The following is a 27,780-nucleotide window of genomic DNA, read 5'->3' on the forward strand; positions in this document are numbered from 1 at the left end:
TGGAGTGCACCTCCAGGGGTGAAGACAAACCACTGTTTTAGCAGCACCGAAGTGACCTCCCTGGGACACAAGCCTGGGCAGTCTGTATGCAGGTCCTGGGCTGCCCAGATGATAAGATCCCCTTCTCAGCCTCACTGAGGTGGTCCAAAGCAAAGAAAAGCAATACGTTTGGCACTAGCTTGGCTGCAGGAGGCACACTATCCAGTCATTGTAGGGACTCTACTCCATATTGGTGTAGGGTTTACTCCTTAGCTTTTTCTTCTTCTTAAGATGCCACAAGGCAGTGGAGGTTTATGATTAGAGCTTTCATTTTCCTATATGGACTGTCAAGGTCAAGGTCAAGGTACCCCTGACTGTAGTGAGTGCTAAATAAGCATGTTGCCCAGTAGCAACAGCACCACTATAGGTAAAGGTAAAGGGACCTCTGACCATTAGGTCCAGTCGCGGACGACTCGGCTTGTGGTGCTCACCTTGCTTTATTGGCTGTGGGAGCCGGCGTACAGCTTCCGGGTCATGTGGCCAGCATGACTAAACCGCTTCTGGCAAACCAGAGCAGCGCATGTAAACGCCGTTTACCTTCCTGCCGGAGTGGTACCTATTTATCTACTTGCACTTTGGTGTGCTTTTGAACTGCTAGGTTGGCAGGGTACAGTACAACCCCCTTCCCCCCGCCCGCCCGCCCACTCACCTCTCCCCTCCCCGCCTGCTTTCAAACTGCTAGGTTGGCAGGAACTGGGACCGAGCAATGGGAGCTCACCCCGTTGCAGGGATTCGAACCACTGACCTTCTGATTGGCAAGCCCTAGGCTCTGTGGTTTAACCCACAGCACCACCATAGGCATGATAAATTCTCCTTTTTTTCCCTTGATGAAAAATGTGATCTAGTTTGCTAATGTTCTTTTGTGTATCACACACACTGCTACGGCGCAGGTGGATGGATTAAAGTGAATACTGGCACAGATGTATTATTTGCACAACACCCTGCCTTTTTATAGTTTGTGGCATTAAAATTTCCAGTAATAGCATCAATAACTCCACAGCCTGTGCTTTAATTAAGGTGCTTTCTGGGTTTTTTTTATGTTTGGGAGAATTCATGGCACATGACTCTTTCACTCATATAAATTATTGTTTGGATGAATACCAAGACCAGAATTTTAAATGAGAAAGGATGTTAGCTCTACTGACTTCAATAAATAAATCAGATGTCAAGCATTTAAGATACAATGACCACTGTTGTGGCCAATTTGAGCTAACAAATGTATGTTTCTGTGCATGTGCTGAACTGGTGGGTCCAGAATGTGGTTTTGAACATCACCAATGCAAAAGGCTGTCCTCACCAGTTGATTTTTTTATTTCTTTTCTTCTCTGCTTCATCATCATCGCACCTCCTGAATTTCACCCTTAAAAACAGCAACACCGGTCCCCATTTTTGAATTTCGGGTGTGAAATGTATCGAAAAGAAGCTGCTTTCTTTATCTGAATGGTTTCCACCAGCTCCTCTGTCACTTCCACCTCACACCTGAAAGGGTATATAAACGAAACCCGGAAGTTTTGAGAGAAAGCCATTAGGACTGTAGCCTTTGGATCGACCAAAAAAAGAAAAAAAGAAAACCAACACGCTTTGGCGGATGGTTACTATGGGGACCGCCGAGCCGAGGAGCGCGGATTGGCTGAGGGGCGGAGTCAGTGCTTTCGAGGGCGGGCTGTGTGAGGAGTTTCAAGATGGCCGCGATGTAAACAAGTGCGGGGGGTAAGTGAGGCGAGAAGAGCGAGGCGGCGGCGGCGGTTTTTCTCCGGCCTGTAGGACGTTGTTGGGGCAGAATTTTTGAAGGGAGGCCGGGGGAGCTTTCCTCCTCAGGTTGGCTGAGGGAGGCAGTGAGCTCTTCCTCTCTGCAGCCGCAGGTTTACGCGGCTTCTTTGTAGGAAGTCCCATAGAGTTCAGTAGGGCTTGCTCCCAGGTAAGGGAGGCGGGCGATTGTGAAGCTTGCCTTGCTCACGAGTAGTACGTTGCCAGTAAAACGGGTGCTTCCCCCCCCTTTTCTGCCCGCTTTCAGTTGCACTTTAATGACAACGCAATGCCAAATCGCCAGCACCGAAGATCGTGCCAGGCAGAAGGAGCCCCATAACCGCACCTGTCGTTCTCGAAGAAGTGTGCATGCACACGAAAGCTCATACCAAGAACAAACTTAGTTGGTCTCTAAGGTGCTACTGGAAGGAATTGTTTTAATTTTTTTAAAATTTGTTTTGCCCTTCTCGAAGGTAGCTTTGTGCTTTTACCTCCAGCCCTGTACAAAGGGCGTGGAAATACTCGTGAACCCATTGCCACAATCTTAGGCGGGCTCCTAGGAGAATCACGTATTTCACAGGACTGCAGAGAGAGGTGCGCATGGAAGATGCAACCCCGAACTGTGCCTGTTAGATGGGAGATGGGGAATCTGTCCCTCCAGATGTTTAGTGTTTATTTATTGAATTTATATACCGCCCTATCCCCGGGGATCTCAGGGCAGTTCACAGAATAAAATCAAGATATAAAACCACAAAATAACTAATAAAAATAAAAACAACAACCCAGTAGCACCCACCCCACCCCCCAGAAAAACCACATTTTAAAAGGGCATAGGATGTAAATCAGATCAGCCAAAGGTCTGGTTAAAAAGGAACGTTTTCGCTTGGCGACTAAAGGTGTATAATGAGGGCGCCAGGCGAACCTCCCTGGCTAGAGCATTCCACAGATGGGGAGCCACTGCAGAGAAGCCCTGTTCTCATGTTGCCACCCTCTGGACCTCTTGAGGAGGAGGCACACGAAGGAGGATGTTGGGACTAGCATGGCCAAGGCTCAAGGATGGTGAGAGCTGCAGCCCAACTACATCTGGAATGTTAAGAAGTTTCCCCCACCCCTGATTAGGCGAAAGTTAGATGCTGAACCTATGGCAGGAAATGTATTTATTTTATTTTATTTTGCAAGTTTTACAGAACAGCTAGTTGTTTCAGCTGCATTCTTAAGCATAAAATCCTGTCTTATAGCTGGGGAACTCTGAAGTTCAGAGAGATGCAGCTTGACATGGATCAGGGAAAATAAATGTACAGAGGACAGTAACTTCGCTACAGTCCTAACCTCATTTACCTGGGAGTAAGTCCCATTGAATTCTGAGTTAGGAAATGGTCATGATTGGTCTATTAGTTTAAGTGCAGCTCCTTCAGCAAGAAAACAAGGCCCTGTGCATTTTTATTGAGAAGTGAGCCTCACTGGCTTCAGTAGGCCTTACTCCTAAGGAATGGTGTACAGTATATGATTGCACAGAATCCAACATATTAAGACATAGTAGAGAGTATGATGAACTTCAAACAGCAGAGATATCCACGTATACTTCCAACATTTTACAGATACAAATTAGAATACTCCTGAATATAAGTGTGTGACACCAGAGAATGAGATTCTGCAGCAGAGTACCTTTCCTTCACCATATTACAGAAATAAAAACATCAGCATGGTATTTATTCTGTTTATTTCTTAGAATTTATATACTGCTTGATTGTTAGCACCCTCAAAGTCATTTACAAAAAGAAAAAATGAGAAAATCAAGAAAAAATTACATGCAGCGGAAGTGGAAAATGCAAAATCTGTGCTAGGGATTATTAGGAAATGGAATGAAAATAAATGGTTTATCATATCTACTGATGATGACCTTCATCTGATGCCAAGTGGAGTGGCCCCTGCAACTTGCCATTCTCCACAGAGTTGGCATCTTGATACAGCCGAAGGGAGAAGCCACCAAGAAGCCCAGGGAAGGCTGCTGTGCAGACCGTGCCCTGACTGATGAAAGCCACCTGAGAATGGGCAGCCCCCAGATATCTCGTGGGGAAAAATGAGGGCCATTTCTAACATGCACAGCTTGGTGCTCTGTTTTTAAGGCTGGGGTGGGTGGCTGCTCAGAAGGAAACGGCTCTCATCCTCCTGGTATCTGAGATCCAGAGAAAAGCATGAGGAAGAAGATCAGGGTGGCTTTATAATCCTCTTCCCAACTGGCAAAAGGGAGCATTGAGTGGCAGACAGAGAGTAGTCTCCTTGGGCAGGACAGGATACAGTTAGCAGCATACCCTGCCAAACCTGGCTTATTTGCAAATTTGTGTGTGGCCACATTTAGAATACTGTTTTTTCACCCCATCTCAAAAAACATACCCAAATGAAGAAAGTCTGAAGCATCTGATCTAATCATGGGGCCCCCAGTGCTGCACCAGTGGGCAGTCTCTGGTCATTACTATAAGTATATTTGACTTATGGGTCTTTTCTTCTGCCCTTACACATGTGCCACCAACACCGCCACCCCCCATCCCACCCCCAGTATCATACAGTTATGAATTATGGCTGCCACACCCTACCAAAACACATCATCATAATATACATATAAAACCACTGCTCAGTGTAGTTGCATAAACTGCCAGTTTGATAAACAGTAAGATGTTGGACATTAATTCTAATAAGCCTGTGTAAGCCACTTAAAACTTCAAATAAAAAAGTGATTATTTTTGTAATATTGTATTTTTCTAATTCTCTTTTATGTCCAAAGGATTTGTTTTCACATTCTATTTCCTTGGATCTTAGAAAATCTGAATTCTCTTTGACATTGATGAATGAATAGTTAAGAAGTAAGATGCACAAGAAGTTCTTACTCTGTTTTCATTACTGCTGAAGAGACAGGGAAAGCCCTAAAGGCATTTAAAATATTTTTCCACATTGATAATGTGTATGTTATCTTTCATTATGTACCTAGAGATGTGGAGTGGACTGTTACCTCCTGGTGTGAATGAAAGTGATGTTGACACGAGTTCTGATGATGAAGGAACATGGGATGGGCCTGGGTCTGAGTCCATCTTAAAAGAGAAAAGAGAACAAAAGGATTTGAAAGGCATTCTGTCTTCTAGCTCTGAGATTCAGGAACCTGAAAGTATCACTGAAGGCAATCCTTTTACAGCAGTGGCAGATGAAGGACAGGAATTCCAAACATATCCTTCTGGAGTTTCATTAGATATGTGGAAAGTAGGTATGATTACAACTCTGCACATGACTGATACTGTGTTTGGTGTAGTAGCTCTTGTAGCTGATGTTTACGTAGGTAATCATTTTTGAAAGAACAGGTTGAAACAAGAAGTAAAATTATGTTGAATGGAACACAGTCTCCATCTTCTGCTGTTCACCTATGGAGAAGAAACTTCTGAGTTTTGTTTTAATATTATTGTCCAAAAGGTTGCACACTTAGATAGCACTGGAGGGAGGTGTGATTATTTCACAAGATGTGTGCTGCTGTTACAATGGTTTATCAAGTTCTGGTTTCGCGTCTGGAGATCATGTAGGGAAACTTGAGGCTTGATTTAGTAAGCAGGTTTGGCTACTGTCTATTGATCTTTATCAAAGTTTTCTAAAATGCATACTCTGCCTTCTCTTTTGCTATACCTTCTAGCAATTATAACCTGACCATACTTGAGTACTTGTACTTTATTTTTCAACGTATTTCATATTTGTTTTATATCTTCTCCGAGTCCAGAAAACAGCTCAAGCAATTCTGCATGTCCAAATGGATTTGGGAATTAGGTATTTGAAGCAGCTGCCCCTCATGCCATATAATGAACACTTTTCACATTGAGAGGGGTTCAGAAGCAGTTTGATGGTGAGGCGGTCTGTTTTTCAAAGAAAAAAAATGTAAATCTTGACTATGTCCAAACCTTTAGGTATGCTAAGGGATTTTTTGGGTTCCAGTCTTTATGCAGAAGGTTGAAATAGACTCCAAAGAATATGCCTGCATAGTTAATGCAGGAAGTGGAATAAATCACATAGAGATCTGTGGAGACTGACTGAGGCTTCTTGCATGTGTTGAAGCTGAGTTGACTGCATAGAGATCCTGTGCATGCATTGTTTTTTTCCTTTTCACTGCCATGTCATTAACAGCATACACATTTCCCTTGCACTCATGCAGTAGCTACCATGAACAAGGAAGTCCATGTTGCTTGGGAGTTCCATGTCCATTTTAGGGTCTGCAGGTTCTAATCCTTGCAATTTTGGACCTTTGAATGCAGCTTGCTTCTATTGGGAGTGTTTTATACAGTAGCTTTCTGAAATAAGTTGATTTTGTACATTCAGTGACTTCACTGTAAAAGCAAACAAGAGAGCATAGTGTTTCTCAGTTTGTGTTTTTCTCTTTCAACAGAAATTTCAGAGCCTGCAAAAGAAAAACTCTGAAATGAAAATCCAAGTCAGTCAGAGAGACAGGAGGGGAAAGAGAAAGCGTTCCAGAAAAGGTGCTCTGCTTAATTAACAGAAGTCTTGGGAAATGTTGTTGTTTAATAGCTGAAAACATTGTGATTAATTGAGTCCAAAAATGGTTAAAGCACGGATTAGGTGGCGGTAGTGACAACGCATACATTGTGGAATATTGAACTTGAGGATTTTTCTATAATTTGGTTGTGATTCAGAGGTATAAAACATAAATAACATTATTTATTATGGTCAGGATCCAGAGAACACAACCAGTTCCAGGTATCCAAAGGACATCTTTCCAGAACAGCAGCGCACATGCCACAAGCAGAACCTTATTAAATCTGAGAGCAATTTTAAAAGCAGTTTGTAATAAGTCAGGAGGGACTATACTTCAAAGAAAATGCCAAAGGCCTTTGGGCATGTCAGAAATAGCTTTGAATCTTGGCCCATTTATGTAGTGCTGCTGTACAGTGTTTGTCATTTATTCTTTCTGCGACCGCATTACATAGGTCATTCTAGTTTTATTGGAGAACCAAAGCGAGAGAGTGTGACTTGCCCACAGACTCCCAGTTGACTGAGCAGGGATTTAATTTCAAATTTGGGTCTTGTACACTACTCCTAATTAAACCCCAGTGGTTCTCATGTGTATTTTTATTCTTAGGCAATTCAGCGCTTTAATAATTAATGCCTTTTCAGGGTGGCATTTGAACTAGCACTTAGGTTTTTTGTAGATTACTATGTGATTCAGCTCTCCAAACCTCTGTGACCAAACCATCCTACTAAGCTTAGTTGTCTCCATCATAATTATTCTCTGTGGGAAAACTGGTTTATGCTCACATCTTGCCCCTTTGAAATCATACCTCTATGCATTAAAAAGGGCTCTGTTGGAGGAACTAGGCAGCAGCATGAAGACAGAATTGATGTGCTGATAGGGGAAACGAGGAAACTTAGTCCATGTACCACCACCACCAGGGAGATGTCTTTGGGTTAGGGCTGTTAAACTGAGACTTGTTTAACTGAAGCCAGTAGAACTGACTTCTACATAAATCATTTGGATCTGAGTATGAAGGGGTTGTATAGATCAGTAAGAATAACATCAAATAGTTATTTTGTACCACAGTAAGAATAACATCAAATAGTTATTTTGTACCACAGTAAGAATAACATCAAATAGTTATTTTGTACCACAGTAATCTATGCATGTAAGTTCCACAGTTGACTGGAGCTTATTCTCAGTTGTGTATGCTTTGGATATCTGTTTAAGATACAGTGGTACCTTGGTTGTTGAACGTAATCCATTCTGGGAGTCCGTTTGACTCCTAGAACCATTCAAAAACCAAGGTGCGGCTTCTGATTGGCTGCAGGAGCTTCCTGCACTCAATTGGGAGCCGTGGAAATCGTGTCTGGCACCCGGCTTCCAAAAAATGTTCGCAAACCAGAACAGTTACTTCCGGGTTTGTGGCATTCGGGAGCCAAGCCGTTCAACAACCAAGGTACCACTTTACAATGAGAATAGTACATTCTCAATCCAATCTGCTGCAGTTGTAGCACTATATACAGAGGGATTCCAGTGGAATATAAGACAATCCTGTTCTCCTCCCCTCCCTCCAAAGCATGCATGTACAGCTACTCAGACCAAACCGTTTGTTATATGCATATTGGAGGTGTGTGTATACCTCCAATTCCCTGTAAAACCAGACACATTCCAGCACGTTGCTGTGGATGTATGTGCACCTCTGTAGAAAGGGGGAAAATGAGATTATATTGTGCTCTGTGACAGGTGTGACCGTCCGGCCCCCTGGAGGGGGGAAGGCATCAGATAATTTTTTCTGACCTTAGTGAACCTTCTTCCTACTTGCCACTGTGCGAGAACCACTGTTCGCTGTAAAAAAAAAAAGTTGTGGGTGTTACCAGAAGTGCCTAGAATAGTTGCTCCACTGCCACTTCCTTATTGAGTGCACTTCCACCACACTTAACTCTGCCTATTAACCTCTGCCCATGGTGCTTCCTGTAGCTTTGTTCCCAAAGAGATGTGATCTCTGACTGGAGCAGCCAAAGCATGAAATGACAGGAAGCCAATCAGATATGAGCTGTGATAGGAGCAGCCAAAAGTCAACAGCAGAGGGAGAGCCAGAGGTTGCCTGAGGCAATAAGCAGAGGGAGAATTTGTGTACGATTGCCTGTTTAGAATTGTTGCTCCAGAGACGCTCTCCTTATGTGAAAATATGAGATCATTCCATCAGACTGTGTGAGAAAATTAATTATTTGGCAAATGATAATAGTTGTATTGGAATTTGTTTTCTGTTCATCAGCAATTGATGAGACAACTGACATAGCCAACACTGGCCAGTGGCAAGTTTGTGCATGGAAATCTCATCAGATTTTGAAACTAGAGAGGACTTGCTTGCTTTGTGGCAGCAATGAATGACGCTGCCAAAGGAGAAGATACCTTTCAGAAAGTTATGTCTGCAGTCCAACAGATGGAAGCTGATGTTTAACAACCTTAGTGGCCTTGTCACAGATAGAGCACTAATCATGGCAAGAACTCAGAAAGGATTGTTTGCCCTTATAAAGAAAGTAATAGAGTGCTATAGTGGTGACACAGGTGAGTTAATTGTGTGTCACTTCATTACCCACTAGGAGAACCTGTGCACAAAACTTGCATCTGAGATGTGTGATAACAACAGTTGTTTCATGTATTAAATTTACTATTGGGGTAAACAATAACTTAAAGTACTTTCTTTCTTCAGGTAAATTAAAAAAGAAAAATGAAGAAACAACTGAAAGGTATTTGAGAACTTTCTGTGATTTTAAATTTATTTTACAAGTATAATAAATGAAATAAACATAACGTTAAGTTGCAGTGAATTTTACTTACTGTACTTTTGTGCCTTCAGTATATGAGGGATTATGACCTATCTGATGAAAATATATGTACATGTTTATATTTAGTGATATCAGGCTAGACTTCCTTAGGTAAGATTCCCTTGTATATCAAAAGTACAAAAGTAACAAATCTTGATTACAATTTAACGATGTAAAAATTTCAAAATATCAAATGTGTAGAAGCAGCATTTTATTCTAAATACGTTATTTAAAAGGATGTTTTAATACATGTTTCTTTTCAAATGAAATAATAATCTCCTGAAAATGTTTTTTCCCCCTTAGTAGCCGACAGTCCATAAAAGAAAGCCAGTTGGAAGAGCTTACTCAGTATTTTGGAATCAATGATAGGTTTAAATCACTTTCAAGCAAGGACGCCCCTCCAAAGGTGACTTACTATACCAAACTCCTAACTTTAATATGTATACTTTGTTATTTTCTGAATAAAAAAATAGGCATAACTTACTCATACCTTTGATATGCTTTCTTCCAAAGTTACTTTCTGAAGAGCATTTCTCTCTTTCTCTGGAATGTTATATTTGCACCTTGTGTTTTCCAAGCAATTGTTCACATCAAGCAAATATAGTGGTACCTTGGTTTACAAACATAATCCATTCCGGAGGTCCGGTTGTAAAACAAAATAGGTTGTAACCCAAGGCGCGCTTTCACCAATGTGGCCTCCCCAAAAAAATTGTTGTAATCAAAAAGGGTGGGGTTGTAATCCAAAAAAAAGGGACACGCACCTCCGGGTTTGATGTGGTTGTGATCCAAAATGGTTGTAATTCAAAGTGGTTGCAGACCAAGGTACCACTGTATCACAAAACACATTTTTTAAAAAGTTCCTCATTATGGTATTTGTCCAGCTGCGAGTTGATGTCTGCCTTGCAACTGCACCCTCTGGCCTGGAAACCTTTATTTCCCAGTCCTAGATTACGTGAGACGCTACAGTTACTATATCTAAAGACTGAGCCTGCAGTGTTTCATAGATGTGCTTCAGACATACTGTAGAGGAGATGTTGGTGTTGCTTTAAGTATTTTTGAGTCAACCAAGATTTAGACTGAAATTACAGAAAAGTAGAAAGATCTCCATCTTCATACAAAAAAAACAAACCAATATTTTTTGCTTACAGAATAGTTCTTTACAGTGCTATCTTATAAATGTCTCCTCACAAGTAAGTCCCATTCGGTTAAATGGAGCTTGCTCCCAGAGAAATGGATATAATATTGAAATCAATGGGACAAAAGCATGCTTAACTTCTTGATCCAGCCCATCTATGGCCAAAGAACTTTGTTCCATTTGGTGTGTTTGGAATGGGAGTGTAAGGCTTTGAGTCAAGCTGCCCTGGTAATAAAGAACACTTTACTTTCTGCTAGCCTTACATTATTTGTGTTGCATCTTACAAAAGCCCTAGAATGTTTATTAATGATCAGTAACAAATTATTTGTTTTCTGCTAGCAATAGATAACAAAATAGATGGAGTGACTAGCAAATGTATGTAAAAATAAATGTAAGCAAACTGAGATGCAGTGAATATCTTTTTAATTGGAAGACATTCTTTTTAGTAAAGTCTTGACACATCAACTTGTAATCAGCATTCTATTTCCTCCTCCTCCCCTCAGATATATTACAAATAGAGTGTTCAAGAAATATGAACCTAGAGTTTCAGGGCAGAAATCTATTACATTATTATTATTGCATTCATTAGTGGGCCTTCATTTGTAAATGTTAACTCAAGACAAGTTAGGATTTGCCTGTGTTATTAAGGCTCATTCTTATTGCTTGTTTTTAGAGATTAAAAATGCAGTCCTCTCTTCCTTTATAGTTGACAATTTGCAGGCTTGGATTCAGTAATATGGTAAAATAGTGAAGTGACAGCATGCCAGAATTCATTTTTTTGGATAAAGATAAGATCTAAGAATTGTGAAGACGCAGCGGTAATTGGCATACTTCATATATTTGACACATACACATCACATTTTATTCAGGGAAGCTCCAGGGATGGAACAGATAAGTCAGATATTGAGATAAAATTTTATTGTGACAGGTGTAAGCTAGTCCATGTAATTTTTTTTAAGTGCTGTATTTATCCAACACATAAGGTGGAACTAATACAATGATTTCTTCTCAGACAACAATTCTCTGAATATCTATGTACTTTAAACTACTTTCCAAATACATCCTGTATGTGATTTGTTATACACAGAAATTACAGCTCTGCAAGTGAATATGGTTTTGTACATATTGTGATACATTTCCCCTGAACGTGTATTTGCAATGTCCAGTTGATATTCTGCTGGGAACTTTCCTTTTTGTCTTGGTATTTCTTCCAGTCTGGCCTCGAAATCAGCATAGACAGATCTTTGGCTGAAGGAGATATTGCACAAGCCGAGGAACTAAGTGACAGATTAGCTACTCGAGAGGTAGGTTGAGCTTTTTCGAATATCTTCACACAAGTCTTATAATGTGGATAAAAAGTGTGGTTATGGGATTGTTTCTGTTTCCTAACCCTTTACTTCTTTTTAGGCAGCCCTTTTTCAGCTATAGAATATAGGGGAAGGGGATTCTTCGAGAAATATTATGAATATAGAATGTTGTTGGGACAGACATCACCCTGAAGTCATTCAGGGGCAAAATAAACCATGGAAACATACCCAGAAAGTAACCATCTCTGTGGGGCTTCACAGTTATTTTTATGTGACTGCAGGTCCTCACGCCTGTTGTTGTTGTTGTTGTTGCTGTTACATTTTAAAACTCCTCCTCCAGGGGGCTCAGGACAGCATACATGGTTCTCTCCCTTCCACCAACCATTTTATACCCACAGCAACTGTGCATACCTGAGAGATGGTGAATGACCCTGAATCACCCAGTGAACTCTTATGTCTGGATAGGGGGTTTGAACCCAGGCCACCACGCTGCTAGTTCAAAATTTCATGTGCCTTTGAATAAATTGCTGTTAATACTCAAAGAGAAGGTTAAAATAAGTATGTGATGTGGTAGGGGAACTGCCATTAGGAAGTGTAGGGGGGATAATACCACTGACCTGTACATAAAGGTCAGCTGTTGCACCGGTCTTGAAAGACCTACATTGGCTTCCAGTACGTTTCCGAGCACTATTCAAAGTGTTGGTGCTGACCTTTAAAGCTCTAAACGGGCTCGGCCCAGTATATCTGAAGGAGCGTGTCCACCCCCATCATTCAGCCCGGACACTGAGGTCCAGCTCCGAGGGCCTTCTGGCGGTTCCCTCCCTGCGATAGGTGAGGTTACAGGGAACCAGGCAGAGGGCCTTATCGGTAGTGGTGTCCGCCCTGTGGAACGCCCTCCCACCAGATGTCAAGGAAATAAACAACTATCTGACTTTGAGAAGACATCTGAAGGCAGCCCTGTTTAGGGGAGTTTTTAATGTTTGATCTTTTGTCATGTTTTTAATACCCTGTTGGAAGCCGCCCAGAGTGGCTGGGGAGGCCCATCCAGATGGGCGGGGTATAAGCAAAACTTTTTCTTTTTGGACTATTGATTCAGGGTGCAAATGCAGGATTTCTATAATGGTCTTACATGGGAAGAAAAATGCTCATAGGTTTAGAAAAAGAAAGATCAGTTCAGCCGTTAACAAGCTATTTTTTCTGTTTGCAAGGAGCATTTTTAGAGGAGACCATTTAGGGCCCCATGGGTGACCCTGCGTGATGTGGTCCAGGAAAAGCTTTACTGTTTAATGCTATTCATTTTATAAACTGATCCTAGTTGCTGCATTTTCGATTGCAATTAATTTCTTACACCTAAGCAAATAATTGCATGTTTTAAAGCTTATGGCAACCATTCACAAAAAGGTTAAGCTCAATTAAGCTGCTTTAAAATGAGTGGAACCTAAGCAATTTCTCCAGTTGCCCCCTTTGTGAAGAAGAAACATGGCCAGTGCTGTAACACATGCTCTTGCTTCCCCATAATAATGTGTAGCAACATGTTTCAAGTTGAGATTCTATTTCTGGACATCAATGTGTGAGAGAGATAAACAAAAAAAAAGTTTGAGGGCTTAGCTTAAAACAACAACCCTATATATTAAACTTGTGCTATGAGCTCCTTTCCTCAGGGAAGGTTGCCTTTCTTTCCATTTAAAAAATAATAATTCTATATTTATGAGAGGTAATTCTAAAAAGACAATAGAGACAGCACCTGATCAGTAATAATAATAATAATTATTAATAATAATAATAATAATAATAATAATAATAATAATTTATTTGTACCCCGCCCATCTGGGAGGGCATTCCAAAGGTTAGGTGCTGCCATGTGAAACCCTCAATTCTGACATCATGCAGAGCAGACCTTATAAGATGGTATCTGCAGGATGTCTTCTACAGAACACAGTGACCAGTTGGATATATCCTGGACCTAAGCTGTATATGTACACTAGTACCAGCACCTTGAATTTAGCCTGGTAGCTAATTGAGAGGCAGTGCAACTATTTCAGCAGCTGTCTATCATGGTGATATTCTGGACAGTGAGTAGCCAAGCAGAGACATGTGTATTTGTACTAGCTGTAGCTTGCGGGTCAACTTCAAGGTTACCAGCAGGTGGAAAAACAGTGGTCATGCTATCCCAGTCCATAAACATCCATGACTGCTTTACCAGCCAAAGCTGGCACAAGGAACTCCTAGCCACTGAGGTCACCTGGGTGAATAGTAACAGGTGGATCCAGGAACATCATTGCAGCATGTATCTGCTCCTTCAGGGGGAATATGACCCCATCCAAAGCAGGCGGTTGACCAGTTATCCAGGCTTGGGAACTGTTCACCTACAGTGCCACCATCCTGCTAGGATTCAGTCAGTTGGTTAGCTTTCATCCAACCCCCCCACTGAGTCCAGGCACTGGTGTAGCTCTCACATGGTGTTTCCTAACTCAGATGTTACAGAGAAATAGAGCTGGGTATCATCAGACTAATGATACTTCATCCCAGAAGTTAGAGCTGGCTCACATTTGATGCTTGTCTCTCGGAGTTTCTGCAGTAAAAGGAACTGATCTTTCACTACTGGGTTTACTGAGCTTGTGTGTTGATGTGTGAAGAGCTAGTTCTTCTTTCCTTACCATACACCAAAGTTCCTAAATTTTAGGAATATACTCACCTGTTCTTAATATGTCCTTAATATGTGAAATTAAGGGCATTTGACTATATTTATTTCACACTGTCTAAGTCCACCATAGAAACAGATACTATAGGTGCCAATGGCAAAGGGTAACTTAAAACTAGAAGATATCGCCCATTTTTATTTTCACTCTAAATGAAAACCTGGGCTGACCTGTATTTGTGGGTGCAGCTGTTTAACAGTGTGATGGAATACGTGGTCAATGGATGAGTGTTCTTTGGAAATCAGGTGTATAGGTTTTTAATCAGTGATATTTTCTTTTTCAAGAAGCAGTAACTGGAACCTGCTGATAAAGCCTTTGCTTTGAGGCACAGATCCCAGAGTCCTTAAAGCTGTTTCCTCCCTTAATAAGTGAAACTAATTTTTGATGTATAACATTTATAAGCCTGTGAAACTGATAGAACAGCATCAGTATTGGGGAGGAGGAGGAGAGCCAAAAATAAAAAACATGGATAAGAAGAGGTTATGAAAACATGCTTTTAAAAGCTAGGGAATGCCAAAACATAATCGTCTATCATTCTCTCACAGAGAGAACCAATTTTTATAGAATTGGTTTGCTTCGAATAAAAACGGGGTGTAAAGAATGTACATAATCTAGAGCCATGCAGTGTAGAATGAGCAATACATATATTTGAGATATGGGCAATTATTTGACTCTCTACAATGGGACACTTGTTGCTGTTTTATTTTGGTGCAGGCAGTTATGGCACTGCTCTATTGTTTTTCAGGTGTTTAGTGTTCTGTTGATGCAATAGAGTGTGTCAAGAAATGGTTTGATATCCATAGGGCTGTGCTATGTGGGGTATCTGCCTGCTGACACTTGGAAGAGTCTTAACTGTAAAATGTAAACTTCTCTCGGGACCTTCTGGTATAATCTTGAATTGTCTTGCTAATTTCCTTGAGATTACAGGATCATGGTGGACTTGGTTAGAATATCCGGTACACAGGCAGCAACCATTTTAGGCATGTCAAATTTATGCCCAATCGCTGATGCATGAGTCCTTTTGGACCCAGATGAGGGCAGTATGGGGTGGCAGAACGGTGTGAGGCATGCTTGTACATGTTTTGCTGATGCCCATGGGGGCCAGGAACAGAACTGCCATGTGAAATGGTTGCCACCTACAGTGTTATATTGTATGAGACTTGATTGCACCTGTTTGTGCTGGTACACATTTCAGTCATGTTCATAAAGCAGGGAGCAAGATTACTGTCATATTCATTGATGTTTCCATGTATGTATCCTACATCAATATAATGAAATTGTGGTAGCAGATAATAATAATAATAATAATAATAATAATAATAATAATAATAATAATAATAATAATTTTTTGTACCCCGCCCATTTGGCTGGATATCCCCACCCACTCTGGGCGGCTTCCAACAAATATTAAAATACATTAAATGAGGGACTTCATCAACAGCTGTTTGAAAATCTTGGTATATAATTCCTACTAGCTTGTCCCTGTTCTCACATTTGATGACGCTCTCAAAGAACTCTAAATGGTTGGTGAAACAAGACTCATTTGGAGAATCCATTCTGAATGTTCCCCATTAAGGCTTGCTCTTCTGTATATTTGAAGATTCTAGCTTTAGTAATGCTTTTCACCAGTTTACATGAGACAGAGTCAGAAATAGTTCTCTGCATAAAATTGTCAGGTTTCCTTCATGATCAATATATCGTGAAGCAGTTTCTTAAAATCGCTTACTTAAATCACAAAACAATATTCTTCAAATGTAATATGCAGGAATTCTCCCTTGAGGGTCAGGATGCACATGGTTCAGAGAACTGAGCTGGCAATGTAATTTTAATTGTTAATATTTTGTGAAAGTTGTGGGTTGTAGCCAGAAAGTCATATTCAGAGTAATAAAAATAAATGGACTTGGGTATATTGAATTCAGTGGGTCTAATCTTGAGTATAACTTAGTTGGATGCAACCCAGTAGGCTTAAAACTTTGCTTTGATTTCATGTGCTGTTCTTATTTATAATGGCTTGGACTGTGCTCACACAGCATGGCTTACCCAACCTCTTCATCTGTGCTGCAGCCTCAACCAAACCCTGAAAAGCTACTCTTGAGGGTCCAGAGTGACATGAGATGAGGTGTAGGAATGCAGCAGGAAGGGGAGTTGGTGGGAATTAGAGGCCACCTTAAATCTATGAAAGTGCCTTCTGCTTGTGCAAGTTCACTTTTGGATCCAAGCCAAAGTTAAGAATGCAGAATAATTAAGCTATAGCTAAATTATGTGAGGTTTCTTGTTAATCTTGGGTGTCACAGAAAATTGTAGTACAAATTATTCATTTACATAATTATTCCTTTGGACGTGCTAAGAAATTTAGAATTCCTGAATTATACTGGCCATATAAAAGATACCCCATTTTGCAACCTACAGAAAGGCTTTAACAAGTTGTTATTAATCAGTGTAACTTTGATTAGTTTAAATTAAATAGACTGTTAAAGAACACTTTTACATCTCAGTGAAAACCTCCTGACTCTGGGCTGCTTAACAATTCATGTATTTAAATATTTTCTGAGTACTGTACAGGACTATTAAATAATTTGAACACATTTTCTTTTAAGCAATATAGTCTGTGACCATTTTTTAAAAGCTTATACAGCAGCATACTTACATATCTACTACGGATGAATTCCCCCCAGCTTAGGTCAGCAGGGCCCACCTCAAAGAAATGTTTGGATTGGCCTCAAGTCTCCTCTGCTTTATCATGTTCCCAATGTCTCCCCATAACTCTTCCCAAATGCTGGGGCTGGGCAGGGAAGGTAGAGCTGCTGTGCCCAGCAGTGCCCATTGCTGCAAGCATGGAGCTACAGTTTCCATTCTTCTTGGATTATCATCCAGGCATTCAGCTAGAAGCCTACCTGTTGGGAAGTCTACCTGTCGGGAAGTGGCTGGGGAAACCCAGCCAGATGGGTGGAGTGGTATTATTATTATTATAATACCTGCCACTGGTGCTATCTCCTTCATCAGAGTGAGGTCAAGAAAAAGGGGCTCCTGGTGTTGTGGATTGGCAGGGACTGATGGGGATGAATCTCTAGGAAGGCCACCAGCAGCCAAGGTTTTTCAAGGATCCAAATGGAGCATACATAGCAGCTCAATTCCCAATACAGTGGAACCTTGGTTCTCAAACTTAATTGGTTCCGGGAGTCCGTTTGACTACCGAAACCGTTCGAAAACCAAGGCGCAGCATCTGATTGGCTGCAGGAGCTTCCTGCACTCAAGCGGAAGCTGTATTAAACATTTGGCTTCCAGGTTTGCGGCGTTCGGGGAGCTGATTTGTTTGTCAACTAAGCTGTTTGAGAACCAAGGTTCCACTGTAGTTGGAAAACTTCAGAAGGAGGGGGAGCTGCTCTGTTCATAAGTGACTCATGATTCACAACTTGTGTAAATTTGTATGGCAAGCTTGATAACTTAGTGCCATCACTATAGCTTTAGTTTTCCTTCAGTATTTAAACTGTTGAAGAAAAATATTTTTATTAGTAGTGGTACTTTAATTCATCTATCATTGAAATTTGAGTGGTTACTTGTTTACTATGTGTGAAAGATCTCTTGCCCGATCCACCCTCAAAATACTTAATATCAAAAGTTTTTCAGTTACCTTGTGACTTCCCTTGCTCTAGTGCGGGGGTCTGCAACCTGCGGCTCCGGAGCCGCATGCGGCTCTTTTGCACCTTTGCCGCGGCTCCGGGCAGGGCCGGTGCGTTTAGCGCCGAAATGTAGGGGGCGCTGCGCCGCGCTGCTGGCCCACCTGCGCCCACCCACTTCTCTACATTGCCGGCGGCTGTGCTGCTCATGCGTGCCTCGTTTCGTGCCAGTGCAGGAGCAGCAGCAGACCGCAGCAGCTTCCCTCCTTGGCGCTTGTCCCGGCGCTTGTGTTTGGCTGCTGCTGGTGGAGCTCGACGAGGTAAGGAGGCAGCTGCGGGCTGGGCCAGGGGCAGCGGGCGGCGGGTGAGGGGGAAGCCCTCTTTTAAAAAAGTGGAAGGGCCCGGCTCCAGGAGACGTGGCAGTCTGGGAAAGAAAAGGAAGCCCGGCTGTTCAGCTAAGGGCGGCCCAACGGGATGAGATGGGCGCGGGGAAAAGCTCAGGGGACGACCGGTCCCGGGTGTCGCGGGCCCTTCGCCCTGTACAGCCCACCCCCGGACGTTTTACGGTCTATGAGTGCTGCACCAACGACAAACAGTCCCCAGCTGCCCTTCAGACTACTGGCTGGATCCTGCTTACTTCATTCACCACAGACGAGGATATTGTGAACTAAAAAGATGTTTATTGCGTACAAAGCTTGTGGTTGCTGATAAATAAAAGGTTGTTCAATAAGCTTATAACAGTTGTCCTATACCGGCCTAATACCTCTAAATGTTACCGGCCTAATACCTCTAATAGTTAACTAAATAGCAATAACAATGCGTTTCACAATCTCTTTATCCTCTCTGCTAATATCCACCTAAGACTCTAAACTCCCAGCTCTATCTCTTGACTCACACTTCAACTCCAACTCCCCGCACTTAACTCTAACTCCTCCTGCCCATACTTCAACTCTAACTGCCTTACTGCCCACTGGGAGGGGTGTTTTATACCGAGGCTAAGCCCGCCCCTAAGGGTTCTAACTGTCAGAACATTTAACCCCTACCTGGCATGAGGCTAGTTCTCCACATACCTCCCTCCTTTTTAGGTTTGTATCAGAGGAGTTACTAGCCAAAGTATCCCTCTGATACAAACAACAGTTTAAAACATTACTATAGACATTACATAAACAAACATTTTATAACTCTTACCTATATTACCTAACTATGGCATAATATTACCTCTTCAGTAAAAGTACATATAGTTGTGAACATTATATACAATAGTTCATGCAGCATTAGGTCTTTATTGCAAGAAAAACCGTAACTGTCCATTAACCTTTGTCTTTGGGTCTTCATTATAAGGCGTCTGCGATGATGTTTAGGATCCTTTCACGCTCCTTATCGTCCTTAACCATCGCAAGAAGTATCTTTCTCTGGGCACCAGTCTTTTCTCTGCCATACGTGATGGGATGTAAGCTGTCGTCCTCGGCCAGATGACACAATCCCATGCCGGTCTCTGCACTCGAGGCGTCTGTAACGATTGTGGATCCCAAGCTGGGTAGAGTCTTTGTTTCTCAGGGCCAAAAGCTTTCTTAGTTTAACCTCTCCCTCCTTCAGGATCTCTGTTAAATGTTTAAGCTCGCAGACTTGTACCCACATCTCCAGGTCATCATAAGCTGCATAAACACTGGTTGTCTGGCTTTTAAATGCACTGGGAACTATTTGCAGAAGTTTGTGGATATCTTCTGTCTTAGTCAGCTTGCTGAAGCTTTCTAGGCAAGCGTGATCACTTAATGAAAGTAGGCTAAAAAGCTCTGATTGCTTATTGCTCATAGCAATCTCCCTTGTTGTCAGTTCATCTTTGGTCTGTAGTGATTTATTAGTTCCCACTTCGAGCAATTTTAAGATTACTTTTGTATGCCTTTGACGTGGTAGCCCTGTTAATGCTGTGTAACTACATTCAATTTGGACATTTACTTGTGTTGCATGAGCAGCAGGGTACCCATCTTCCCACCACACAATCTCTAGTGTAGGAAACAATTTCACTTTCATAGAAAGTCGATAGGCCCCCATGCCAGCTATAACTTCCAGTACGTCTTTCTTTCTATCTTTCCAACTGATGAGTGGTTTATCATAAATTTGACTAGTTGTTCTAACTGATCTCACAGATAGGTCACTGGTCATATTGCAGGTAGACGCTCCTTTACCAATATCACAGGCTTTTTCAACAACGTGACTACTGTAGTCTAGATTGGGTTCATGGTTTAGTGACTTGATTGGGTTTATCATATTCACATGCATGACCCGCCTCCCTTCACCGTATTGAATTATATCGTTTACATCATTCAGTTTTGAAATGATTTTAAAAGGACCTTCCCAGGTCAGTTGTAACTTATTCCCTTTTACTGGTCTGATTAATAAAATATCTTGTCCCCTGCGGCTGGCTTTTGGCAGTCGTCCAATTATATCAATTGCTAAACGTTGGAAAGGTTGGGAAATTATGGGCAAGGGGCATAATTGTGCTTTTGTTTTATCTTGCCCATGTCCTTGTAATTGGCAAGTATGGCACGTTCGACAAAATAACTTTATTTGATTGCCCATCCCAGGCCAAAAGAAATTTTGGGACACCCTTTGTTTGGTTCTGGTGATTCCCAAGTGACCTCCAAAGATACTGCCATGGGCATGTTGTATTATCTTGGTTCTAAATTCAGTAGGTACTATCAGTTGCCTGTGGATTTCATTACCCCCTCTATTAGGCTTTAAAAGAATCTCTCTGTATAGCAACCCATTGTTGACTATAAACCGCTCCGGGCTTTCAGGGGTTAATACTGTATTCACGGCTGTGGCTTGAAAATATTTCTGTAAATCTGTATCTAGTTTCTGCTTGGCTGCAAAACTAGCTGCTTGACTATTTGTAACTGGCATTATACTTGTATCTTGTGTCAGTTCAGCAATTGTATCAGGCCTTTCCTCCTGAGGTAACTGTCGCAGTTTTTGTGCCCTAGTTATTACAAATGCACTCTGTACATGGTCAAGTAGATCCCACCCGATTAACATTGGAGCTGGGATTTCTGGTGAAACTGCTACTTGCCATTTTCCAGACCATTGTTTATATGTCAGATTAACTGATGCGACTGGCAAGATTTCTGGCTGTTTTGATATTCCTTTTAAACCGATTGTTTTGTCTTTAATAAAGTCTTCTGGCTTTAACAAATCAGGATGTACAATACTAATCTGAGACCCTGTGTCTTTTAAGCCTTTATATGGTTTACCATTCACCCAAATTTCTTCTCCTGTTTTGTGTAATAACATGTCATCTTGTTGAATTATATAGCACCTCACAACTTGGGCCACTGGTAACTCATCAGCCTCTGACTGGGCCTCGGTTGTCGTGGCAACCATGTTGGCAGTTGGCTCTGTCTCCACAGTTTGGACACAATATGTCTGCTTCTGAGGGATAGTATTTGCACTCCTAGTTCTGAGTTCAGTTCTACAGTCCACCTGTCGATGGCCTTTTCTCCCACATTGCCAACAGATTAATTCAGGCCTTTTACCCTCACTATATTTATTTACTTTTCCCTCAGTCCCCCCCCCCCCGTTGTCATAGGCGTGTTATGGGGAACATTTGCATTGGCGGGAAAAATTTTCTTGGCAGTTTCTGTGGTAAACTTTGTGGGCTGTTGCGTTCTCTTAAACTTATTTGTTTCCCACTGCTTGTCCTTATATTTTGGGGCATCATAAGCGTGTTCTCGGATTTCATTTATTTCATCTGCCAGATTAGCAGCTTCCAGGATGGTTTTAGGGCGTCTTTCTTTAATTAAATACTTCAGATGACTATTAATCGTGTCATAAAATTGTTCTAATGCAATCACCTCTTTTATTTTCGCCACAGAATCAGCACCCTCCTGTTCTAGCCACTTGTTTAAATAATTTGTAGTTTTAGCTCCTAGTTGAGCAAATGTTTCCTCACGCACTTTTTTATTGTTCTAAACTTTTGTCTCAGTTGCTCTGCAGTAATTCCGAATCTCACATAAACCAACCGTTTAAATGCTTCAAAATCTTTAGATTGATCAGATGGCATTTGAGAATAAATCTCTGTTAATGTTCCACTAATACGCGCTCTCAGTATTTGCATTTTCTCCTCATCTTTTACTTCAAAATCTTCACAAGCCCTCTCAAAAGAAATGATAAACGCTTCAGGGTCGTCTTTATCTCTGAAGTCAGGGAATCTTTTTAAATCCACCCTGCTAGGATTTTGTGTGGAACTATTGTTGTTGTTTCTATTATCTACAGCTGATAATTCAAGTCTTTTCATTTCTAATAAATATTCTCTTTCCTCCCGTTCTCTTTCTCTCTCAATAGTTAAGGTCATTTCTTTCTCTTTTAGTTTCATTTCTTTCTCTTGTAGTTCTCTCTCTTTTTCCTCAGCTTGTAACTTTAAGGTCATTTCTTTCTCTTTCAGTGCTATTGCCTCTCTCTCTCTCTCTCTTTCAATATTTAAAGTCATTTCTTTCTCTTTCAGTGCCATTGCCTCTCTTTCTCTTTCAATATCTAGCTTTGCTAGTTCGATTTTCAAATTAAATTCCTTCTCAGGTTTCCATTTTTCAAATTCCTCTGAGGCTTTAAAACTAGTCCCCTCAGCAGGATTTTTGTTAACTGTTTCAGTACTGGTTTCCTCAATCTGGGAAACCCCATTTTCTTCTTCAGAGCTTTCTACTTGTGAGTCCCTAAGAGCTGTTTTAGTCTTTCTAGGTGGCATTTTCTATTTATTTGGTGGTATTATTTCTGTACTTAAATCAAGGATGTTTCAGTTAAACTAATTCTTCAGGCTCAGTTTCCACAGTTTAGGTCCAAAGTCACGCCTAAAGTTACCTCAGTGCACTTTGTCCAGCGTACTTTTCCGACCTCTCACTATAAACCTTTCTGCCTGAAATAGTTTCAAACGCAATGTATCTTTGTAACTCTCTCACAATCTCACAGTCTTAGGCGCTATCACACCACACCCTAGGGCCAGGTAATTCCTCTCTGAATTCCCCTTCTCCCTTTCCAGGTGTATGCGATCCCCTTCCTGACTAGATTGTAGAGTCTCACAGAAGTTTGCTTAAATCCTCTTTCAGCCTCACACTTCACACAATGCGTCACCCTTAAATCCTTCTTGTACCTTGGCACTTCTTGCCAACACTTTAGATCTTTCTTTGATCTCAACGTGACCACCACTTTATGACAATCTTTCGTCCCGACGCTGCCACCACTTTAATGTCGCGGGCCCTTCGCCCTGTACAGCCCACCCCCGGACGTTTTACGGTCTATGAGTGCTGCACCAACGACAAACAGTCCCCAGCTGCCCTTCAGACTACTGGCTGGATCCTGCTTACTTCATTCACCACAGACGAGGATATTGTGAACTAAAAAGATGTTTATTGCGTACAAAGCTTGTGGTTGCTGATAAATAAAAGGTTGTTCAATAAGCTTATAACAGTTGTCCTATACCGGCCTAATACCTCTAAATGTTACCGGCCTAATACCTCTAATAGTTAACTAAATAGCAATAACAATGCGTTTCACAATCTCTTTATCCTCTCTGCTAATATCCACCTAAGACTCTAAACTCCCAGCTCTATCTCTTGACTCACACTTCAACTCCAACTCCCCGCACTTAACTCTAACTCCTCCTGCCCATACTTCAACTCTAACTGCCTTACTGCCCACTGGGAGGGGTGTTTTATACCGAGGCTAAGCCCGCCCCTAAGGGTTCTAACTGTCAGAACATTTAACCCCTACCTGGCATGAGGCTAGTTCTCCACACGGGCTCTGTTTCGGGGGCGCGCAGGAGACTTCCCTTAAGCAGCGTGGCGAAAGGGGCCCGAGCATGGGCGTACCGACAGGGGGGGCAGGAGGGGGCAGTGGCCCCCCCTAGAAGCCCCCTGCCCCCCTAGAAGCGGGAGCCCCATGGACTGAAAGAAGGGTTTTATCCATTCTGAAGGAATGTTTTCCCGCGCCTGCAGGGGGGACGTGATCAGCCCCCTGCTTCAGCCCCTCTCAGCTGCCTTGCCCAGCCCCTCTGCTGGCCAATAGTGATTGGGGCAGTGTGCATGCTGTGTGCTTTTGCATAAGTTTGCTAAACTTTTAGGGTTGCATTTGTGCTGTTCATGGGGCAGAAGTATTCTGGGGGGTTGGATTTCCCCTTCTAGATTTGCCCCTGCAGCGTCAGGCGTTCGGACGGTTCCTTTAATACAGTGCTTGTTGTTTGGCTGGGGGGGAGGAGCGTTTCGTGATATTTTGCCATTTTGCCTTCATTACCTGCTCTTCATTACCTGTCTAAATTGTGCTATGAGCTTCTGGGTGTTTATAGAGCTTGGAGCCTGTACTTGCATCCGTGTTGGGCAGTGGTTTGGGGACATATTGGAGGTCACCATTTTTGGTGGGTAAAAAACTTCGTGTTTTAAAAGTCACCCTGCTGCATTTTAGAATTGCCCTTTGACTTTTTTTCCCCAGGCACTGTAGCTTAATCGCTGGCCTCTTTGTTATTCAGTTGCCTTGGAATTAGCTACATTGTTCTTTAATAGCTGGGCTATTACCTCACCGCAACTGGATTCCCAAATTGTTTTTTTTTTTTTTTTTAAAGATTTTCTTGGTTTACAAAGTGTGTGCAATGAGAGAAGGGGGAAAGAGGTTTTTGTGCTGTTCATGGGGCGGAAGTATTCTGGGGGGGTTGGATTTCCCCTTCTAGATTTGCCCCTGCAGCGTCAGGTGTTTGGACGGTTCCTTTAATACAGTGCTTGTTGTTTGGCTGGGGGGGGGAGCGTTTCGTGATATTTTGCCATTTTGCCTTCATTACCTGCTCTTCATTACCTGTCTAAATTGTGCTATGAGCTTCTGAGTGTTTACATTTTTGTGGGCCGCAATGGTTTTGCGGCTCCCAGTTTTTTCTCTCTTCGGAAACGGGTCCAAGTGGCTCTTTTTGTCTTAAAGGTTGCAGACCCCTGCTCTAGTGCATTAAAATTAGGGCAGTAACCTAAAGAGCAAAAGGCCCTGCCATTTCTGACTTTTCCTGTGCTATCATTACATTTGTTCACCTAGCAGTTTGGGCCCTTTAGTGTAAGAGATTTCACAAACAATAATTTGTATGTTATTGTTTTAAATATGTTCAGTCATTCTTGTACTATAGCCAAACTAGTATGTTTACTCTTCCATCATTCTAAATGTGTTCGATTGATTTTTATTGGCCTCTCTCTGATCCAGAGTCATTAAAAAGGGGGCGAGGGGTCAATTTTGATGATTGTGCACAGTAAGCATTTGGGTAGTGTTTTCTTCATAAAGTTTTCCTTCTGCACTTTTAAAGCCCCATTTTAAAGGGATTAATAGTTGTCAGATCCTACAGAGATCCTTAGATTCAATGAACACATGGGGCACAGTCTGGGAGTTTACCTGCAGAAGACCCACTGACAATGAATGACTGGTGCTCTTTGCACAGCCTCTATAATTTATGTAGCAGATCAACTTCATTTCAGATTATTTCTCATAGACACAGTTGATACACTGTACAAGGAATGGATGTGTTGTTGGCCATTGTGAATAGAATTGGCAGTTTCCAGAATCACATACAAATTTTCAGTAATACTTTACGTGCTCAAACGAATTAAAAATATATATTAAAAAATGTAGAACAACCATGTACAATTTAGAAATGTCTTTTAATGTTAATGTGCTGGGGAAAATAAAGACAAATACAATATATTTGTGGCTAATTCTTCTGCCTTTCTAGTGAAGGTGTTTCTGAGTTTCTCTGCAATGAGGTTGTTTTCTCTTAACCTTTAGTATATGACAGGGGTTATCACCTAGGATTATATTCATATGCTCTCTTAATTATGTATATCTTCTTTTTAACAAACCTTTAAAAAAGATTTCAGATGTTACAAGTCTAATTAAAGAGACAAAGCACAGTTTATACTGTAGATTTTTTTCTGCAGTTCAATTAATCAGCATGTTTTCTCTTTTAATTAAAACCATTTTAGTAAATTAAAGCCCACAGCAAAACACATATATAATTTGTTTGTAATTAGCTCTTAATTGGTGGTAGTTGAAGCTTAGCACCCTTGGTTTCTTTCTTCATGATTGCCATTTTATTAGCAGCCAGTCATTAATTAATCTTTTTTTCTAATTAGCTTATAAAACTGTTGATGGCACATTATTGTAAATGTGATTTTAAGTTCAAAGCTTGTTAATAAGCTTTCTTACTTAGAAGAACAGAGATAAAGAAATTGCTGAAAACAGTACTACAGTTCTTTTTTTTAAAACAGCCTTTCTTACAAGGGGACTGTGTAAAACATCTAACAGCTTATGGTTAATTTTTAATGCTGTTTCTTATGAATGGAAGAAGCTACTTGCATATAAATATTTGAATCTAAAACAAAGCTCAAATATAGGAACAGTTTTTTAATGTCCATGCTATATGACAGAGTTGTCTACATATACAGTAATTTGATGATTTAATACTCCTCTATAGAAACCCAACAAAGGTATTACGAAGTATTTTGTACCAGAAGTTGAACAAATCATTGACAGAAGACCATTCTCACTTGAAAATCCACTCAATATTCTTGTTTGCTTTATATAGTTAATATACATCAGCAATGGATAACATTCCACGACATAAAAGGGGAAAATCATAGCCGCAGGCAGAACCTGAAATAACTAGATTCATATTTGATGAGAAACTGTAATATAGTATTAAAAGGCTGTTTGGTTTCTCTGATAGACCACAGGATGCTTCAAGACCTGTTAGAATAGAGATGTTCTTTTAAAACCCCTTTGGGTTTAGCCTTTTATAGAACATGCCTACATATGACATTTCTGAATCCAGTCTTGAATTTCCTAGAGTATGTATTTTATAATGGGTCCTTTGAAATAAATCTTTATCTTTTGGGGGAATTTCATACCACCAGCCCAGAGGCTCAAGGTGGCACCCAAAAGGTGAAAAAACCCCAAAAGGTGAAATAATGTATAAACCTAACCATCAGATATAATGATGCAAAATATTAAAAGCAATACGCAGCTCAAAACAGAGGCATCAGTCATTGGTCACTAAAGACCAGCCTAAGCAAAATAGCTCTGCATTGCTTCCGGAAGGAAGCCAGACATACTCAGAGATGCTTCCAAGAGAAAATGAGTTCCATGGCCAGGCATTTGCTGTGCAGACAGCTTGCTCACTTGCCCTCAATGTTCTAACTTGGCGCATGAACCATGAGAGCATCTTCAGCGGATTTCAAGGGCTATGGTGGGTCATAGATGGTTCCCCTCCAAACATTTCATCAAGCATCTCAAGATTTATTTATTTTTGTAACGTTTCCTGAAGTTGCAGTAAACACATTTTGCAGCTTTTAAGATCATATATTTTCCTCTCTCTCCTTCAACTTTATTTACTATTTCAAACTTCAGCCGTTCCTTTGCTTCTTCTTCTTCTTTTTTAAAAAAAAGGGTTTTATGATGCTGTGCAAGAAACACTAGAAAGGGATAGCTGACAAGGAAAAAATTAAAAATTGGATAAAAAGTAAATGAATAATGTCATATTACTAAAAAGATGAGAGGCTAATTTGTGCCGACTTTTTGCTAATTTTGTTCAAGCCTCAAAATGAGGAGCTGTCACCCGTTCTGTGTAGCACTGATGACAGTGCCAATGATCCATGAAATAAGCTGCCGCTGGCTTTGTTCTGATAAGAATGAACAAATCTGCACAATGTACGGCTCCCTGAATCTCATTTTCATACTTGCATGCAGGCTAAAAGAAATAAGCTGTTTGCAGGCTTGATTAATCAGACATTTGAGGGGGTTTTGTCTCTTTGATCTCTTTCGTCTCCTAGGTAACTTGCTTGACATTAATGTTGAGCTTGAGTAAAGACAATCAGGAATTGTAGACCAAACTGATA

At 41.2% G+C, this 27,780-nt stretch overlaps 1 protein-coding gene across 4 annotated transcripts in view; it reads left to right on the forward strand.

Annotated features, from left to right (window-relative positions):
* Positions 1 to 1,651: 1,651 nt before the first annotated feature.
* Positions 1,652 to 27,780, forward strand: part of FAM204A (family with sequence similarity 204 member A) — a 30,406-nt gene continuing 4,277 nt past the window's right edge. Inside the window, exons 1-6 of one of the 4 annotated variants that reach the window (XM_033149543.1) lie at positions 1,652 to 1,749; positions 4,772 to 5,037; positions 6,203 to 6,293; positions 9,003 to 9,039; positions 9,421 to 9,523; positions 11,467 to 11,556. In XM_033149543.1, the coding sequence (XP_033005434.1) occupies positions 4,774 to 5,037; positions 6,203 to 6,293; positions 9,003 to 9,039; positions 9,421 to 9,523; positions 11,467 to 11,556 (585 nt within the window). In that variant the 5' untranslated portion in view covers positions 1,652 to 1,749; positions 4,772 to 4,773. Of the gene's footprint in view, positions 1,750 to 2,250; positions 2,259 to 3,467; positions 3,491 to 4,771; positions 5,038 to 6,202; positions 6,294 to 9,002; positions 9,040 to 9,420; positions 9,524 to 11,466; positions 11,557 to 27,780 lie in introns of those variants that run through there. The other 3 variants (XM_033149546.1, XM_033149544.1, XM_033149545.1) reach the window with 3 other exon arrangements.

This window comes from Lacerta agilis, chromosome 5, assembly GCF_009819535.1.
Source record: "Lacerta agilis isolate rLacAgi1 chromosome 5, rLacAgi1.pri, whole genome shotgun sequence".
NCBI classification, from domain to species: Eukaryota; Metazoa; Chordata; class Lepidosauria; order Squamata; family Lacertidae; genus Lacerta; species Lacerta agilis.